The sequence below is a fragment of the Vulpes lagopus genome, chromosome 14, assembly GCF_018345385.1.
Source record: "Vulpes lagopus strain Blue_001 chromosome 14, ASM1834538v1, whole genome shotgun sequence".
NCBI classification, from domain to species: domain Eukaryota; kingdom Metazoa; phylum Chordata; class Mammalia; order Carnivora; family Canidae; genus Vulpes; species Vulpes lagopus.
This window is the reverse complement of record NC_054837.1, coordinates 30,167,789-30,186,879: the sequence shown is the minus strand read 5'-3', so window position 1 is coordinate 30,186,879 and position 19,091 is coordinate 30,167,789. Positions and strand designations below refer to the sequence as shown.

Genomic DNA, 19,091 nt, shown 5'->3' with positions numbered 1-19,091 from the left:
GGTATGCCATGTAGAACCAGGAGTTCCGTCTGCAAATCCAGTTTCCCCACGCCAGGCTGCCCGTCTGCATGCTGAAGGGATCTGCGGCTGTATACGTCGATACCTTTCACGGCGCTCCCCTCCTGACAGAGCACTCGCAGCCTGCCTGCCTGCTCTGCTGCAGGAGAGTTTAAGGGACTCACTCCCGGGCACATCCTGGTCAAATCACAGGAGCGGATCCTGGCCTGAGTGCCTGCACGTCCTGGCCTTAAACCGGATTCCCTCCTACTTCTTGTCCTCCCTGGGACACAACTACCTTGTGCCAGGTGGTCTGGGAGGGATCATCCTGAACATTCCAGGAGCTTCCACCGAGATGGGCCAGGGTCACTGTGCCCCTCACTCCTCCCTTCTCTCCCAAACCCTCCTGGCCCTGCTCCAGCACCATCAACCTCTGCTTGCCTTCTGCCTGCTGAGCCCAGCCCAGCTGGCTGGTCAGTCAACCTGTGGTTTTGCCTTCCAGCCAGCCCTTCCCGCCACAGCATCTCCGAGTGGAGGATGCAGAGTATCGCCCGGGACTCAGACGAGAGCTCAGACGACGAGTACTTCGACGCTCATGGTACGGGGCTCTTCCCGGGGGCCTGGAGGGAGGACCTGAGAGGGTCGGGTGGAGGATGAGATGGAATCACTAGGAGGGGATCCCTGGGTGGCGCAGCGGTTTGGCACCTGCCTTTGGCCCAGGGCGCGATCCTGGAGACCCGGGATCGAGTCCCACATCGGGCTCCCGGTGCATGGAGCCTGCTTCTCCTTCTGCCTGTGTCTCTGCCTCTCTCCCTCTCCGTGACTATCATAAATAAATAAAAATTTTAAAAAGTTTAAAAAAAAAAAAAAAGGAATCACTAGGAGTTGGGGCTTCAGGCTCACCCTGGGTATAAACTGGGCCTGGAAGGTAGGGACTGTTCTCTGGAGCACCCTCCCCCAAATGGATTTATACTCAGACGGGATCTTTGTTCCACATGTGAGTTTATTTCCACAAGAAACTTTACAAAAACATGGCCTCTTATAGTTTTCTAAATCTTTGCAATGACCTTGTTTTTTTCTTGGTTAAATGGATGTCCATCTAATGTAGAAACTTTTGCATATGCAAACAAGCAAGAAATATGCAAAGCATCCATTTTCCCACTAATCCCAAAATAAGCACAGTGAGCGTACAGCCTGCTGAATCACATGCCTTTGCTGGATAGATGTGGGTACAGTTGACCCTCGAACAACACGGGTTTGAACTGCATAGTCCACTCCCATGTGGATTTTTTTTTCCAATAAACATAGTACCATAAACGTATTTTCTCTTCCTTATGGTTTTCTTAATAACTTTTTTCTCTAGCTCATCTTATTGTAAGAATACGATATATAATATATATGCCTATGTGTGTGTGTGTGTATATATATATATATAACCCACAAAATATGTGTTTATCGACGCTTTATGTGTCCACTAAGGCTTCTGGCCAACATAGGCTATACTTAGTAAAGTTTCTGGGGAATCAGAAGTTTGATGTGGATTTTTGACTATGTGAGGGGATTGGCGCCCCAGCCTGTGTTGTTCAAAGGTCAGCTGCACTGAACTCTCACTTGCTTCATACCTTGGCCCTTCTTCTTGGCTGGCAGACAGGTCTGTAGAGATAGGTTTCCAGCATACAGACTCAGAAGTGGGGAGAGTCTTGCCCACAGGACTAAGCAGACCAGGGGCAGGCTAGAGCCCTCTCTCACGTGGCAGCCATGGGCCAGAGCAGACAGAGGAGCCACCTGATTATGGTATTTTAGTTAACTTGCTGGTCCTCAAGGGGGAACCTGGCAACTCAGTGTCCAGGCAAAAGGGATCTGAGATGGGAATCGAGAGCTGCCTTCTCTACTCCAGGCCTCCCCAAGGGTGAGGAAACCTGTTTTGGGCATCCCACCCTACCCTAGCCAGGGGAAGAAGGGCACCCTCTCCTGGCTGTGAGTCCCTGACTGGAGGAAAATATACATCTAATGTAAAACTTTAGAGAAAAAAAAAAAACAAAAAAACAGGAAGAGAGAAGAATTAATGAAGCAGGAGATGCCAGAGGGGCAATAGCCGGGGAAGCACCCACCAACCTGCTGCATGGCTAGAGGAGGGACCCAGAGCCCCTACAGCTGCCTCCAGCCCAGCAGGCTGAAGTTCTCATAAAAGCAGCAAGAGGAGTAACGGGTGGAAGTGTTCACAGCAACGCTTCTGTCTAGGCTGTACATCTGTCGATGCTGAAAAGAGTCAGGAACATTAGCTGATGATGGGTGGAGAAACAAAACGTGGTCCTACCACGCAGTGAACTAGGATTCAGCCATAAAAAGGAAGGAAGCATTGACACCTGCCACAGCGTGGATGGAGCTTGACAATATGGCACTCGGTGGAAGAAGCCAGACACCAAAGACCACACATTGTTTGATCCCATTATGTGCAATGTCCAGAACAGGCAAATCCATAGAGATAGAAAGTAGATCGGTGGTCGCCAGGGACTGACTGGGGGAGGGGCGGGTGGGGAGTGACTGCTAATGGGTACAAAGTTTCCATTCGGGGAGATGGAAATGTTCTGGAACCAGACGGAGGTGGTGGTTGTGCAGCATCGTGAATGTGCTAAATGCTACCTTAAAGTGGTTTAGATGGTGAATTTTATGTTGTGTGAACATTATCACAAGCTTTAGAAAAGGTCAGACAGAAGCGCCAAGGGCGTCGGTCACGGGTCCGCCCTGCTAAGGAAGGGAGGGGGCGAGGGGCAGAAGCGAGCATGGAAGTGTACACAGGCCAGAGAAGCGCGGGAGCCCCCAGAGTGGCCACAGCTAGGCCCCCTCAGGCCCGCCGCCAGTGGGTCCTGAAGCCCTCCTCTCTCCTCCCCAGAGGACCTGTCTGATTCAGAAGAAATATTCCCCAAGGACATCACCAAGTGGAGCTCCAATGACCTCATGGACAAAATTGAAAGTCCTGAGCCGGAGGATACACAGGGTACCTGACTTTGGGGGTGGCTGGTGGGGGTGGGCTGCAGAGGCAAGGCCTCTTCTCTCTGACCCAGCTCCTGTGCAGTGCTGGGCATCCAGGGGGATTGGGAGTCCCCAGGGCACCACTTGTCAGGGTCACTGCCTCTGCCCCATGGGCCTGGCGCTGCCCGGCTGCTCCTCTGCTCACGGCACCCACTGCTTCTGTGTTGCAGACGGTCTATACCGCCAGAGCGCCCCTGAATTCAGGGTGGCTTCCAGTGTGGAGCAGCTGAACATCATTGAGGTGGGTGCCCCGGGGACAGAGGGCCAGGGGCTGTGCTGCCCATGGCCCCCAGGGCTGCAGAGGGAGGGAGCTGCGGTCATGCGGGGCCGCCGAGGCAGAACATGGCACTCATTGCCACATAACTGCAGTGGCCTGGGTGCCATCAGAGAGAGGCCCCGGGCCTCCTTCCCTCCCTGCCCCGCCATCCCCCAGAACCAACAGGGATTGCAGACGGCCCCCAGAGAAGGTCTTGACCCAGCTCCACCTGTGGAAAGTGAAATGAGAAACTTGTAAATTCCAGACCAAAAAAAAGATCTTCACCTTGTACCCAGCCTTTCTGCGTTTGCTGAAGAAAATCAGATGGAAGGGGAGGAAGCGAACACCATCTAGGCAGAAGTGATGCGGCTGGCGGCCGCTGCCCCGCCAGGGACTCGCAGGGCTCTCAGTGTCCAATAAAGCTGCCTTGTAGAGCGCCTGTGTCCGCTTCGGGGGTTCTTTGCACAGAGCTCACGCCCCTTGTCCTCCTCCAGCTGTGGGTGGTCAGAGCTGTTTGCACGGGGCGGGGCTGTCACACGCAGTGGTCACTGTGCTGCTCTGGCCTCAAGCTGCCCAAGGTGGAGACAGCACCTTCGGGAACTTGGGACCCCTGGGGAGCCTGGAGCAGGTGCCAGGGAGAGGAAGCAGCATCCACACCGCCCTCCCCAGCTCAGGGTTTTCAGCTTTGAGGTCTGAGGTCAAATGTGGGCTTTTTAGAAGGCAAACCGGGATGAGGGGAGTTGATTTGCAATTGCTGGCTGATGGTGAGACAAAGCCAAAGGAGCCCCCTCCCCACCTAGGGTGCACACAGCTCTGACAGCCCCCTTGGGAGGAGCAGAAGGGGCCTCGGGCTCGAAATCTGCCTCGGGATGTGTGTTGGAACCCAGCGCTGATTCTGGGGCACCGCCATCCAGAGTCAGATCCCTTGGCTTGCAATAGCCCCCAAACCGGAGCCTCCTCTCCCAGCCTTGTCGAGAGGGTACGGCGTTTTAGAGACACTGACAGGGACCCCCTGGCTCTCCAGAGCTGGCCCCACGGCTCTCAGGCCCACTGCCACATTCCACCCTCCATGGAGTCTGTTCCTGCAGGGCTCTAGTCTGAGTCTCAGGTGGGGCGAGCCCCGGTAGCAGGCATGAATGGGAGGAGAGCCATGTCTCCAGTTGGCCTCTGGGAGTCCCAGAGCAATCCCAAACTCTAGCACTAGGTCTCGGAAGACAGGCACAGGGCTCTCACTCCCCACCCTAGCCCGTCCTAGGCTCCCTCTGTCTAACTGAGTGATGGTGAGACTGCCCTGAGATATTCTTTCCTTGAGGCCCTCCCCAGCCTTATTGATAAGCAAGCCCCTGGGACAATGTGGCAGTTCCTCCTGGCTGCTAATCTGGGCAGCTGGTTGCCCCGCCCTGCCCTGCCCAGGAGGGCCAGTGGTGGGCAGCCCTCATGTGGAGACAGGAATCATTCCCACACTCTGCTGGGCATGTGTTCCTGCCCAGGCCCCAGGGCCCACAGCTGGCCAATGACTGGCCGCCTCTCGGGGAGGAGGCAGCCCATCTTGCCTTGGCTCCGGACCCAGTACCACCCACCAGCCTGCCGGCCTTGTTCACTGCTCGGTGGCTCCTGGGCCAGCCCATTCCCTTGCGTTTCCTGGCAGCCTCACCAGCCCCTGAGCCCAGGGCCTGTGCTGCCCACTCCTTGCCTGGACTGTGTTGACACTTGGGTGCTGCTGCTGCCCCCACCCCCCGCACACCATCCATGGCTAGGTCAGAGCTGGTTGTCCCTACATGGGCCTTCCAGATGGCCTCAGCACCTTGGTCTGTCTCCCTGGTTCCTTAGGGATAGGCCTCTGTCTTCAGCCCTTCTCTTTGTGCTCCACACATGTGGACATAATATGGGCATGGCAGGTACTCAGCAGGGGCCTCTCTTGGTCCTAGTTCCCCTAGTCACATACCACAAGTTAAGGTGGAGAAAGACTCCTGGGGATGGGGCCACAGCCAGGGTTGGCAGGAGGACAACTGAACTGGTGGCAGAAGCTCTGGGTTCCAGTCCAGCTTGGCACTGATGTGTTGTGTAACATCAGGCAAGTCTCTTGAACTCTCTGGCCACGACCACCTCAGCTATAAGGGAACAGTTCCATACCCCGTGCAAATGTGTGCAAGTCTCAGGGCTGACCGGCAGGAAGTGAAATCACTGACCTCTCCCAAATTACAGGGTTTCAGACAGGCACACCTGCATTCCCTCTCTGCTCTAAGATGCTTGGAGACCTTGGTCTTGGAGAGAATCTGGGAATAGCAGCACAGAGGGTAAAAGAGAAGCCCCGTGTGGATGGCGGGAGCTCAGAGCTGCAGGTCCAGTGCCCGGGGTCACCGCCCACCCAGCCTGAAGCTGCCTTGGGTGCAGATGCACGGAGGGCAGGCAGGCTGCAGAGGCCCACGTAGGATGGCCTGGTGCCTCCTCGCCAAGGCTGGAATCTGCCGCCTGGGCCCCCTGATGGGAAGTGGAATCTGCTTTGGAGGCTGGTTGATGGGAGCAGGGTGCTCGTGGGGAGGATGAAACCACCTCGGCCTCCCCAGGGGAAGGGGTCGAGATGGCCAGCACCCGGCCCTGTAGCTGAGGAACTGAAATGGGCCTTCGGAGAGGGAGCAATGGGCCAGATGGGCCTCCCTCTGGGGTGACAGGGGCCCAGCGGGGAGCTGACGCCCCGCCAACCTGCGCAGGACGAGGTCAGCCCACCCCTGGCTGCGCCGGCCTCCACAATCCACGTGTTGCTGCTGGTGCTGCATGGAGGGACCATCCTGGACACGGGCACTGGAGACCCCAGCTCCAAGCAGGGCGACGCCAACACCATTGCCACCGTGTTCGACACCGTCATGCGTGTGCATTACCCCAGTGCCCTGGGCCGCCTCTCCATCCGCCTGGTGCCCTGCCCGCCCATCTGCTCCGATGCCTTCGCCCTTGTCTCCAAGTGAGTGCATGACACCCAGACCACCCACCCTTGAGGGTCAGGCCACTCCCCCAACACTGGCCCCCATCTCCATGTCCGCAATTACCATCCAGCCCATTCTGTCCAAAGGTGACAGAACCTACAGAGGAGGGGTCCCAGGCCCAAGACTGAGCCTCAGTTGTCCTATCCGTGATGTGGGGGTGTTGACCTGCCTTGGAGACACAAGGCTGTGCTCCCCGGCCCTCTTACCCAGGCTTCCAGGGCCTGGCCCAGAAGTGGCCTCATGAGGTTTGCCGAGTCACCCCTGAGGCTCTCAAGCGGCAGGAACTCCAGGCCTGCTGCTCTGGTTGGGGAGAGGGCCCGTTGGGCTGAGCTGAGGCTGTCTGCCCTCTCCTGATCGAGCACCCTCCCCCAGCCTCAGCCCCTACAGCCACGATGAAGGCTGTCTGTCCAGCAGCCAGGACCACATCCCCCTGGCTGCCCTGCCCCTGCTGGCCACCTCCTCACCCCAGTACCAGGAGGCGATTGCCACAGTGATTCAGCGGGCCAACCTTGCCTACGGGGACTTCATCAAGTCCCAGGAGGGCATGACCTTCAGTGGGCAGGTGAGTCGTGGGGTGGGGAAGGGAAGAAGGAAACCCTGCAGGGCAGGGGGTGATGACCTTCCCTGGCTAGCACCCCAGCAAGCAGGGCAGGTACTCAGGCCTCTGGGGTCTCTCCCTCTCTAGATCTGCCTCATTGGGGACTGTGTGGGAGGCATCCTGGCATTCGATGCCTTATGCTACAGCAGCCAGCCAGTGTCTGAGAGTCAGAGCAGCAGCCGTCGGGGCAGTGTGGCCAGCGTGCAGGTACCAGCTTCCCACGGCCCCCAGGGCAGGGGACTCCAGGACGGGAACTATATCAACCCTTTAGCCCCAGCAAGGGAAGGGTGGAGCACAGGTGCCCAGAGCTGACGGGGCAGGTGTGTGGGGCAGGTGAGCAGCTGTAGCAGGACACAGCCTCATGTACATGAAGCTTCAGCAGGGTTTGCCCCAGACTGAGGTCTGATCCTGGGAGGTGTAGTGGGTTGGCCCCTCTGCACTTCCCAGCAGGAGAGGATCTGAGGTCCCTCTGAGGCAGAGCAGCAAATGGCCTGGGTGGACCAGGTAAGGCAGTGAGATCAGTGGGAGATCAGAGCAGAGATCCAGGTAGCCAGCTCAGGCAGGCACAAAGGCTGTTGGGACTCAGGCAGTGGTCCGGGAGGACAGTGGGGCACCTGGGGGACAGGGCTTTGCCCTCTCTGGCGTGGGTGAGAGGCTGGCCAGGCAGTGGCCACCAGGCAGTGAGCCTGCATGGGGCTGTTCCAGGACACTGACCTGCTGTCCCCCGGCACCCTGGTCAATGCGGCACATGGCACCAGTGGCAGCAGTGGCCTGGAGAGCAGCCGGCACCTGAGCCGCAGCAACATTGATATTCCCCGAAGCAATGGTGTTGAGGACCCCAAAAGGCAGTGGCCCCGAAAGAGGAGCGACTCATCCACCTATGAGCTGGACACCATCCAACAGCACCAGGCCTTCCTATCCAGGTGGGTGGGGTCCGTGGGGCCTGAGGGTCACCCCACAAGGCCTGTGGCCAGGTGAGAAGGGGGACTTATGAACCAGGTCACGCCGATTGCTAACATGAGGTCCTGGGAGACCCAGACAAGCCCATGGCTCTTCATCCAGGAGCAAGTGCTTGCTGGGTGCAGCAGGGGTCTTACACACCAAAGGCCACCCTGAGCCCAAGGGAACAGGTTGTCCAGGGATTGGGCAGAGCCAGGGGACCGAACTGATCAGGGGTGGCTGTTCCAAAGGCAGTGGCACCCCAAGAGAGGTTGGGACCAGCTGTCCCCAGGAGTCCCACTGGGCACTGGGCAGCCACATCTGCAGGACAACACAGGGGCCAAGCCTCGTTTGGGCCTGGTGACCGCTGGGGGGCTTCCTTTAGAAGGCTGAGGGCAGGCTGGTGCTGAGAGGGTGTGTGGTGTGACCCCCATCTGCAGCCTCCATGCCAGTGTGCTGAGGAACGAGCCCAGCTCCCGCCGTTCGAGCAGCTCCACCATGCTGGATGGCTCAGGGGCCGTGGGGAAATTTGACTTTGAGATCGCAGATCTTTTCCTCTTTGGGTGCCCGCTGGGGCTGGTCCTGGCCTTGAGGAAGACCGTCATCCCTACCCTTGATGGTGAGAGCTCTACAGTGGTGGGACGGGGCAGGGGGCCTATGTACTGGGTTGAGGGTCTCAGTGGATCCCTGTCACAAGGCCATGGCCACATCCCAGGCCCCTCGTGCATCAGCCTCATTTCTGCACTGCCCCCACCCTGCACCCCCCCCTCCCCGCCCCCAGCATAGGCTCTCTGCTCTCCTTTGGTCCAACTCCAGCAGCTCAATGTCTAGCCCTTATCTCTTGACCCCTGCTGCTCCACTGAGTCTTCAAGGTACCTCTGGGAGCTGAGGTCCAGAAGGGAAGGGGCTGTCTGATATCAGATGGACACACACACACCTTGTCTCCTGGGCCCAAAGTCTTCCCATAAGGAAGAGATTGGAAGCTGGGCACCCTCAAATCCTCCTAGGTGTCTGGCCTTCCAGTCCCAGAAGGGCCACAGCCACGCTGCTCCAGGGACCCTCCTCATGGCCACAGGGACAAGGAGGTGTGACGTGCCAGCTGAGCAGCTTGTTAGAGCAGCAGTCCCTGCAAGGTCCCCTGGGATCGGCCAGTGTGGCCCAGGGAGCCGTGCAGGGCCCGAGTTACATCTCTAGGTTACAGAGGGGGAAACTGAGGCTCAGAGACACTTGTCCAAGGGCAAGTAAGTGGTGGCTTATATATAAGTGGACAAAGACTCAGGGACAGTGATGTTATGGCGACATCATCTCTAATTGTGAAAAACCAGAACCACTAGAAAACATCCGTCCACAAAAAAAAAAAAAAAGAAAAAGAAACATCCGTCCACAGACGGGGGCGGGGGGGGCCGCTGGTTGAATAAATCCTGGCAAGGTGCACGATGGAGTGTACTAGAAGTAAAAGCGTTGGTCCATATTTTTATGTTAAATGGCGGGGGGATTTCAAAACATATAGCACCTGTTCCTATGTGTGTGTGTTTAAAAGTGAGGCGTCTGTTACTGCTCGTTTATCCTTACGTTCGCCCAATCTCCCCAACAACCACAATGTGCTCAGAGTAGCAGCCCCATCGCACAGCCAAGGGCTCCACTCAATTCTAAACATTCTGGTGAATAAACCGACTGATGCCAAATCCTAGGGGCACACTTTCGGCTGCCCCACCCCACTCCTCCTGCTGTGGACCCCGCCTCCTTAGGCCCTGCCATCCCACCTGCCCCCCACCCTCAGTTTTCCAGCTGCGGCCAGCCTGCCAGCAAGTCTACAACCTCTTCCACCCCGCGGACCCGTCGGCCTCTCGCCTGGAGCCGCTGCTGGAGCGGAGATTCCACGCCCTGCCGCCTTTCAGCATCCCCCGCTACCAGCGCTACCCGCTGGGGGACGGCTGCTCCACGCTGCTGGGTGAGAGGCGCTGGGGGCGGGGGGCCCCGGGCCCGGGTGGGGCGCGCAGGCGGGAGGGGGCAGCCTGCACTGAGCTCCTCTTGGAGACTGGACACCCAGTGTAGTACGGGCACATCGGCCCCACACACCCCAGCAAGGGGGGGATGACGGGGCCTCACCCCTGGGGCCAGGTGGCAGACTGGGAAGGATCCCCTCCTGTGGCCTGAGGCAGAGCCGAGGACCTAGTGGGGCTCTGCATGGGGACCCACGGTGGCAGCGGCCGGCTAGGGGTCACAGGACCGGGGGGCTGCAGAGTGGGTCAGAGTAGGGTACTTGTGCGAGGGCTGCCCATCGCCCCACTCCTGGCCTTTCCCGGGCAGTCCCCATCCCCCCACCCTGGAGTGTGTCCCGGCGTCCTATCCATCCTGGTCTCGGAGGAGCCCCATGTGTCTGTGTCGGAGGAGCGTGTCCCGACTGCCCGCGCGAGTGTCTGTTCTTGTCCTGTCTGTTCTCTCCCATCTGCCTCCAGTCGAGACAGTGCAGAGAAACCCTGAGCTGGTCCTGGAGGGCGGGCCCCTGGCCCCTCTCCCCCCAGGGGACGGCTTCCTGGAAACCAGTATCCCTGTTCCCGCGCTCACCTGGCAAGACGGGCCCCGCCCGAGCCCGGGCTGTGCTGAGTGTCTGTAACACCCCCGTTCATTCGTGGTGGCGTCTGCTTCGCTGGCTGACTGCTTGTCCTCAGGGGCTTCCATGCCCTCCTTGGCCACTTGGAGTCTGTGGGACCGTGGCTTCCCACAGAGACCAGACAGGACCAGTCCTCAGGATCAGGCCCTGGTGCCCCCTCTCTGCACACCGAGAGCCTAGGAGCCCAGAGAGAGGAGAGGTCACCCCAGAGTCACCTAGCATGGCTGTCACTCCAAAGGCTCTGTCCCCCACTTGTGAGGCTGGTGGGGGCAGCCAGGACACGGGTGAGGCCTCAAGCCTCATCTCATCTGCTCCCCAGGAGAAGCTTCTGATCCTGGTGAGGGGTGGATCCCAGGGTCCCCCTCCTTCCCTCCCTGAGGGAGTCCAGCACCTCACGCGCCCCCTCTGCACGCTGGCCCTCTAGCCGAGCCCCACTCTCCCTGCCTTTGTCCGCAGACACCCATTCAGAGCTGGCTCAGTGTGGCCTGTGTGAGGGCCGTACAGGGATGTGGCCTCATCCTCAGTCCCCAGCACTGGGCATCCCCCGGAGGCCACTTGAGGCCCTCCCGTTAGCACCCCTCAACCCAGCCACAGTGTGCTGTAGTCAGACCCTGCCAGGCTGAGGCTGGGAGGGCTAGCCAAGATCAGGAGCTGTGTGCTGGGTAAGATGGGTGGCCAGGGGGGGCGTGAGCCTGGCCGCCTTGCCTCCCCACCTACTGTATCTGTGTCAGTCTGTCTGTCCAGCCCTCCCTCCCTCCTGCCTCAGCTCTGTGCCCTGCCGTCTTGGCCCTGAGCAGGCAGGTCCTGGCACGCTTGGTCCCGTCCTCACTGCCAGCTGTGCTCAGATGCCACAGCTCATCTGCAGCTGGAGGTGTCAGCCTTGCCGGCACAGCCTCAGCTCTGGCCCGCCCAGCCCGGGGCACACGGGGCCCAACCTCCCGCTGCTCGGGGGGTCGGGGGGGTTGGGGGGGCCGGAGGCCCTTGGGGGGGCTGGGCTGGGGTGGGCCCTCTCTTACTGCTGGTCTTGTCCCTGTCTACCTGTAGCAGACGCACTCCAGACCCACAACACGGTCTTTCAAGAGCATGTGGCCCCCTCCTCGCCCAGTGCCGCCCCCACCACCCGAGGCTTCCGCCGAGCCAGTGAGATCAGCATTGCCAGCCAGGTGTCGGGCATGGCCGAGAGCTACACAGCATCCAGCATTGCCCAGAGTGAGTGAAGTGGTGTCAGGGGCCTGCCCTCCCTGCACCCTCCCTTCTGTCACAGTGAGGGGTCTGCACCCCCCCACACACACACACACTCCCCCAACCCAGGGACAGTTGGTAGTGTCTAGAGACAGCTGGGAAGGACACTGTGGGCGCTGGTGGGTCATGACCAGGGGTGCTGCTCAATACCTACAAGGGCCCCAAACGTCCATAGAGGACTCTGGAGGGAGGGAGCACTCGAAGGGGTACCCCAGTGGAGCCAAGTTCAGGTGGGAGGCCATGGGCCTGGGAGGAGGGGTCTTAGCCCCAGCACCCTGGGGCTCCCTGAGGAAAAAGCTGTGGGCCATTTCTGGACAAGCCAGGAGGGGGGCAGCTAAGGGGAGCCAGGCAGGCAGGAACTCACCGTGGCTGTCCCTCTATGGCCTCCTCCACTGCTTGGCTCCTCAGAAACTTCTCAGCAGCTGGAAGCAGAGCCCAGGTCACCCTCTCTAGCCCCCAGGGCCAGCTGCCCCTCCGTCCTCCCTGACCGTGTGATTGGTGCCTATCTGGCTGAGCAGGGGTGCCTGAGCTGAGGCTGGCAGGAGTATCCTTCTGTAAGGAGGGCCTGGGATCCCGGCACTCTTCCCAGCATCCTTCCTGGCCTCTGATGACAGCCTAGTGGCCCCAGCATGGCTGACCCCTGCCCTGTTATTCTTGCTTCCCAGAGGCCCCGGCATCACTCAGCCATACCCCCAGCGTCAGGCGCCTGTCTCTGCTCGCCCTGCCCTCTCCCTCCCCCACTACCCCAGGCTCCCACCCACAGGCCGGGCAAGAGAGCCCCAGCCTGAAGCAGGCCCCCCGCCTCCCTGACTTGGACATCAGAGAAGGTACTGGGTGTCATGTGGCCTCTGCCCACACACGCTGTCCACCTATAACTGGGGTCACTCACCGTTTCCAGGCACATCTCACCACCAGGCCTGTCCGCTGAGGCCTAACCAGGGAGCTAGAGGCTTGAGCTGGGAGCACTCAGATCTGGGGAGGAGGTGGAGGGGTTGGGAGTTGCCTGAGGGTGGGGACCAAGGGACTGCGCAGCAAACAGGCCTCAAGCAGAACACAGGAGAGCCCTGACCCCCATCAGGCACCATTTGCTGAGCATCTCTTGCATGCAGCCATCAGAAAGGCACTTTTTAACCCTTGTCTGGAGCCGGGGCGGTTTCCCAGCCCTGAGTAGGAGCTAGGATTCACACCCAGGCCTTGACACTTGGGCTGCAAGCTCCCAGGTGCTGAGGGGACATCAGGCCTTGCTCTGGGGTTCACCCCTACAAAGCCTTTCACCAGCCTGAGGCCTGCAGAGCAGAGCGGGAGCAGGAGAGGCCTGGAGAGGACATCGGGGGCAGTGGAGGGCAGGATAGGGGGTCACCAGGGTCAGCAACAGGACCAGGGATAGACCTGCTTCCAAGCCAGGATTGTCTCCGCCCCCTGAGTTCACACACGCAGGCTCCCCGCCCTCATCCCAGGGCCCCTGGCTGCTCGCATGCTATCCTGGAGTCCTGTGCCCTCTCCGCTCCCTCCTGTCACGCAGCTGGGGAGGAGGCTTGCTTTGGCTGCAGCCCTTCTTCCTGGTCAGATGACCAGGAGACTGTCTAGCCTTTGGGCTGAGCTGAGCCCGAGGGGCCTGGCAACCCTCTGAGGGCCAACCCAGTCAAGGCCCTCCTCCTGGCAGTTGCAGCAAAATGGTGGGGTCAGAAGCGGATCGACTATGCCCTGTACTGCCCTGATGCCCTGACGGCCTTCCCCACGGTGGCCCTGCCCCACCTCTTCCACGCCAGCTACTGGGAGTCAACAGATGTGGTCTCCTTCCTGCTGAGACAGGTACCCTGGGGCCCACTGCCAGCAGCACTGGGGCCTCACGCAAGGACCAGGTGACACTACTGCTGACATGGCCCCACATCACAGATGAGGGGGGGAGGCGCGTCAGACTACAGAGCAAGCAAGACGGAGGAACCCTGGCAGGTGCCGGGCTGGGGTGAACGTTTGTGTGCATTCAGAAGACATGTGAATTTGGGGGGACCAGAGGGTGGAGTGGAGTGGGTTGAAGAGTGTCCCCCAACCCCTCACAGGTTGCTGTCTCTGCCCCCTAGGGCCACTAGGATAGGCAGCCACAGGCTTGAGAGTGTCCCATGACCTGTTTCTTCCCCTCCCAGGTCATGAGGCATGACAACTCCAGCATCCTGGAGCTGGATGGCAAAGAGGTTTCAGTGTTCACCCCCTCAAAGCCAAGAGAGAAGTGGCAGCGCAAGAGGACCCACGTGAAGCTGAGGGTAAGGAGGCGTCCAGGCTCGTGGGCCCCACATCTGTTGTCCTACTGAATCCTCACAAGACAACCTGTCACAGACAAGGAAACCAAGTCACCGAGAAACATGCTCATACTTAACCCTCAGTTTGTGAGATCGGAGCTCTTACCCCACGTATGGACGGGGAAGTGTGCCAAGGCCATGCAGGTCAAGTGGCTGAGCTGGACTTGAACCTGGGCCATCTGGCTTTCAGCCCATGCTCACCCACCAGGCCCAGGAGATCCCGGCCCTCCTTCCATCTCCTACCCTGACCAGCCTCACTCCCTATGTCCCCAGAATGTGACCGCCAACCACCGGATCAATGACGCAGTCGCCAACGAGGATGGCCCACAGGTTCTGACGGGCCGATTCATGTATGGGCCCCTGGATATGGTCACTCTGACTGGGGAGAAGGTGAGGACATGGGGAAGTTGCAAGAGCCCCTGCCTTGCCTCCCTCCGGCTGGGGAGTAGGGGGTCAGGGAGGCCTGGGGCCCAGCCCGTTCATGACCAGCTTGCCCGGCTCCCAGGTGGATGTGCACATCATGATGCAGCCACCCTCGGGCGAGTGGCTGTACCTGGACACGTTGGTGACCAACAGCAGTGGGCGGGTCTCCTACACCATCCCCGAGACCCACCGCTTGGGTGTGGGCGTCTACCCCATCAAGATGGTGGTCAGGTACGTGCCTCTGGGGAGTGCGCAACCCAAGCCGCCTGCCTCTGGGGCAGGAAGAAGGTGTCTAAGGGGTTCTAATGCGCTCCCCTCTCCCAGGGGAGACCACACGTTTGCTGACAGCTACATCACCGTGCTGCCCAAGGGCACGGAGTTTGTGGTCTTCAGTATTGATGGCTCCTTTGCCGCCAGCGTGTCCATCATGGGCAGCGACCCCAAAGTGCGGGCTGGGGCTGTGGATGTGGTGCGGTAAGTGACCCCCAAGGGGCACAGTGGGCGGGCTCAGGGGCAGGAAGCTCCCAGGAAGCTCCTGGGGAGGACTTTGGGCACCAGGGCAGGGGACGTTTGGCAGGGGCTCACAGAGTTGCTCACCCAAGAAGTGGGACTCCTAACAAGACAGTGACACCTGTTGTAGAAGGCATCCCTGGGGACGGTGTGACCTGGGTGACTGTCCTCGTGGCTGTTAATGTTTCTCCTTAGCCCAGAGATGCACTCTTCAAGGGCTCAAGTAGAGACTGGCTGGGCAAGGAGACAGGGTGGCCCAGGAGGGAGGATGGGGCCACCATGGGACACCCAGGCCTCACCCCCCGCCCTAGGCACTGGCAGGACCTGGGCTACCTCATCATCTATGTGACGGGCCGGCCTGACATGCAGAAGCAGCGCGTGGTGGCATGGCTGGCCCAGCACAACTTCCCCCACGGTGTGGTGTCCTTCTGTGATGGCCTGGTGCATGACCCGCTACGGCATAAGGCCAACTTCCTGAAGCTGCTCATCTCTGAGGTGGGTCCCAGGCGCAAGGGATTGGGGCAGGGCTGGGGGCAGGAGGGCTGTGCCCGTGCCCACGCCAATCTCACCCACAGCTGCACCTGCGCGTGCACGCGGCCTACGGCTCCACCAAGGACGTGGCAGTCTACAGCTCCATCAGCCTGTCCCCCATGCAGATCTACATCGTGGGCCGGCCCACCAAGAAGCTGCAGCAGCAGTGCCAGGTAAGCGGGCAAGCCGTGGTGGGCGGCCCCGGGGGGCCAGCCTCCCAGAGCCCGGCTCCGTGACGTCCACCTTCCTCACTGCCCCCTCCCTGCAGTTCATCACGGATGGCTATGCGGCTCACCTGGCCCAGCTCAAGTACAATCACCGGGCACGGCCGGCCCGCAACGCGGCCACCCGCATGGCACTGCGGAAAGGCAGCTTCGGCCTGCCAGGCCAGGGTGACTTCTTGCGCTCCCGGAACCACCTGCTCCGCACCATCTCAGCCCAGCCCAGCGGGCCTGGCCACCGGCATGATCGGACACAGAGCCAGGCAGATGGCGAGCAGCGGGGACAGCGCAGCATGAGTGTGGCAGCTGGCTGCTGGGGCCGCACCATGGCTGGCCGGCTTGAGCCAGGGGCAGCCGCGGGCCCCAAGTAGAACACCGTTAGTGAGGCGCTGTGGTCTCCATGGTGCTAGACCAGGGCGGCCAGCCCCGCCAGGAGGCTTGGCCTGGGCACACAATGTCGACTGGAGACAAGCTTGTCCCAGGGCCTGGCGGAGGACATAGGCCGTGCCACACAGCCCTCTCACCCCTGCCTCATGTCCTAGGGTCTGAGGGGTTCCAGCTTGCAGGAAGACCTGTCCCAGGATGACAGAGGGACCAGGACTCCCCATGCGAACTGGCCCACAAGGCACTCCTAGACATTTGCCCTGCATTGACCTCCCAGCATCCTGACGCTGGGCCTGGGCCCAGCCTGTCACCTCCCATCCACTAGCTCACCCTGACCCCCACAGGTCCCCTCCCACTTGGTAGCAGCTCCACTGGGGGACAGCCTGCTTCTTGTTAACTCGAGTTACTCAACTGTTCAACCTCACTGGTTTTGCACTGATTTTTGAGAGTGGAGATCCATTACCGTCTCCTGTGGCTACAGACATGCATGAAAATCCAGCGTTCGCTAATCTGGGACCTATAGCCACACAGAAGGCTCCAGGGCGGCAAATCCTTGAGCAAGCAGGAGAGAAAGGCCATATCTTAATTTCTGCAGCTCCGCCTGGCCCGCCAGCGCTGTGGCAGCCCCGGACCCCTGCCCACCTGTCCACGTGCCCCACCTGGAACCCAGTCCGGCGGCGAGGCTGGTGAGGCCCAGAGCCGGCTCCCGAGAAGCCATGCCTCGGGCTCCTGGGCCTAGCCAGGCCCAGCCTCCTCTTCCACTCCTCGCCCGCCACCAGTCAAGGCCATGTGCCTTGGCTCTCCTGCGTTTCTACACCTTTCTACTTCTCCAATCTGATTTCTATGAGGTTTTTTTAAAAGAGCAATCCTTGGCTGCTTCCTTTTCTTAACTCTTTCAGTACCAAGCGCAGCCCCTCCACATGAAAACACCCAGCACTGTGACGGAGTCCAGCCTGGTTCTGGGTCCCGGGGCCCTACACCCTGCCCACACAGTGGGGCATAGGGTCCCTGCCTCACCTGACCCCCATTAATTCCACTGAATTTCTACTTTGGGGTGAGTGGGGCACACACTTAGGTTTTTTTAATGCCAATTCCGTTTTGATGCCGAATCTAAGAAGCCACAACTTGCTTCGTTAGCTTAAGGGCAGGCAGCCATGACTCCATTCCCCACCTGGTAAGGACCACAATGTCCTGCACGCTGGGTCTGAGCATCAGCCCTCCCTCCCCAGAACCAACCACGGATCTCAGCTGTGATGCTTGACTCCGGGTGGCCCTTCTGCTGCTCCTCCTCCTTCTACTTAAGGCGGGGGAGCCTGCCTGGCCAGGCTCCGACTCTGAAAAGCTGCTGCCAACCTGGATATGGCCTCAGGGCCTCATGGGCTGGGACAGGGAGGTACACAGATTGATGTTAACATTTTCCTGTGTGTAGATATGTACAGCCAAAGGGTCGTGTAAACGTTCTGCAAAAGTGGGTTTATACAGAGTGAAAGCTATTTATTTTGTGCAGAGAAAAATTTCTGGAGGGATAGGACCTTCAGGGTTTGTTCATATTTAAGATGTAGCTTTTTGTTTTTGTTTCAGGCGTTATGTATAAAGCAACGATTATTTTATGGACCAAGTTTTAATGTAAGTGTTGCAATGGAAGTGCAATACCTGACCCCCCTGCTCCCCGGCGGGAAACCGCTCGGCCCGACAATCACAGCCCGGCGAGGGGCCCCTGTGGCCAGTGCCTCCTCCTCTGTCGGCCCCACCTCACCCCATCCTGCCTACCGCCTCGGTGACCAGCCATCCGGAGAAGTACCTGGAAGAGTCTCGGGCCCGCCTGCAATAAAGGCTTGGGAAGCCTCCTGGCCCGGGGAGGCCATGTGGGCAGTGGGCTCGGCCTCTCCCAGCAGGCAGCTCCCCCAAGCTCTGCACTCCCTGCCCAGCTGCCAGCCATGCCAAGGACAACAGCAATAGTCCCCTGGGCCTCTCCCAGCGGCCCTTAGCCATAGATGGTGAGATGGGCAGCCTACCCTCCCCGTTGACATATCTCTTCTATATCCAGGTCTGCTTCCTGCCTCCCTTTAAGATTCCTTTTGGCACATTTTCTTCTTAAGGAAGCACCAGTTTTTCAGAAACTTAGAGAGGGAGGGCAGAGTCCTTTAAAAATACCAAAAATGTTTACAGCGTTGGGTGCTGAGCTGCAGGGCTCAGGCCTGACCAGTCATAACCAAAGGGTGAGGCAGGCCTTGCTGACTGCCACCCCCACCCCAGGCCTGTTAGAGTAGAAGCCTTAGCCCCATTCCCAACCCCAACCCCAGGACTGAGCCTCAGCCTACCACTCCAGATCCAACCACCTGCCTTCTCTTTGATTTCTAAAGAGGGATTCAGCAGAGACCCCACTCCCAATTTTCCCAGCTCATCTGAGCTGCCTGCCTGCCCGCCCACCCGCCCGCCTCGTCGCAGTCTTCACGTCTCAGCCCCCTCCTGTCTCTGTCTGGGCCATGTGTGAGCAGTGTCCTGACTCGCCCCATCTACCCTTGCCACCCCTGCACCTTCGGGCCTGAGTGTGCTCTGTATACAGTGTCATTGTCTGTTACACCAATTAAAGAAGCAGGAAGGCTTCCTTCTGGTCTCTTTACTGCACCAACAACTGCAGATCACCAGCTGGGGATGTGGGCCCAGGATGGGGGCATGGCCTGTCCTGGAGCTAAGACTGTAGTGGGGAGAGGCTGTCTTTCCTGATAAACAGTGCCCACTGCACTCGCCATGGCTAATACTGATACAGTCACACAAGCCTTACCCTGCCCTGGGCCTTCTCCCAGCCCCTTCCGAGGCCACCCAGTGAGGTGGATGCAGAAAGCCCCTCTGCTTTACAGACGACACCACTAGTCACCTGGGCCAGGATTCCCACCCTGGCCACCTGGCCCCAGCACCAGGACTCTGAATAGTTGTCATCTGCGGAATAAAGAGCAAGTTTGAGGGGATCAGGTATAAGAGCCCAGTCTGGGTCTGGGATGCAGCCAGGGGTGAAGGTCAGGGTCTGGTGTAGGCAGGCTGATCTGAGGATGAACAGGCAAAAG

At 59.6% G+C, this 19,091-nt stretch overlaps 1 protein-coding gene across 15 annotated transcripts in view; it reads left to right on the top strand.

Moving 5' to 3' along the window:
• PITPNM2 (phosphatidylinositol transfer protein membrane associated 2) overlaps positions 1–18,634 on the top strand; it is a 141,339-nt gene extending 122,705 nt beyond the window's left edge. For 9 of the 15 annotated variants that reach the window (XM_041729038.1, XM_041729046.1, XM_041729037.1 and 6 more), the window contains 20 exons: positions 500–595; positions 2,891–2,995; positions 3,201–3,271; positions 5,998–6,245; positions 6,640–6,829; positions 6,953–7,072; positions 7,571–7,788; positions 8,245–8,423; positions 9,585–9,755; positions 10,264–10,413; positions 11,463–11,627; positions 12,326–12,487; positions 13,324–13,472; positions 13,805–13,921; positions 14,231–14,347; positions 14,463–14,611; positions 14,705–14,854; positions 15,202–15,385; positions 15,466–15,594; positions 15,690–18,634. In XM_041729038.1, coding sequence (XP_041584972.1) covers positions 500–595; positions 2,891–2,995; positions 3,201–3,271; positions 5,998–6,245; positions 6,640–6,829; positions 6,953–7,072; positions 7,571–7,788; positions 8,245–8,423; positions 9,585–9,755; positions 10,264–10,413; positions 11,463–11,627; positions 12,326–12,487; positions 13,324–13,472; positions 13,805–13,921; positions 14,231–14,347; positions 14,463–14,611; positions 14,705–14,854; positions 15,202–15,385; positions 15,466–15,594; positions 15,690–16,013 — 3,194 coding nt within the window. In that variant the 3' untranslated portion in view covers positions 16,014–18,634. Of the gene's footprint in view, positions 1–499; positions 596–2,890; positions 2,996–3,200; positions 3,272–3,551; positions 3,728–5,997; positions 6,246–6,639; positions 6,830–6,952; positions 7,073–7,570; positions 7,789–8,244; positions 8,424–9,584; positions 9,756–10,263; positions 10,414–11,462; positions 11,628–12,325; positions 12,488–13,323; positions 13,473–13,804; positions 13,922–14,230; positions 14,348–14,462; positions 14,612–14,704; positions 14,855–15,201; positions 15,386–15,465; positions 15,595–15,689 lie in introns of those variants that run through there. The other 6 variants (XR_005983787.1, XR_005983786.1, XM_041729043.1 and 3 more) reach the window with 6 other exon arrangements.
• Positions 18,635–19,091: the final 457 nt, after the last annotated feature.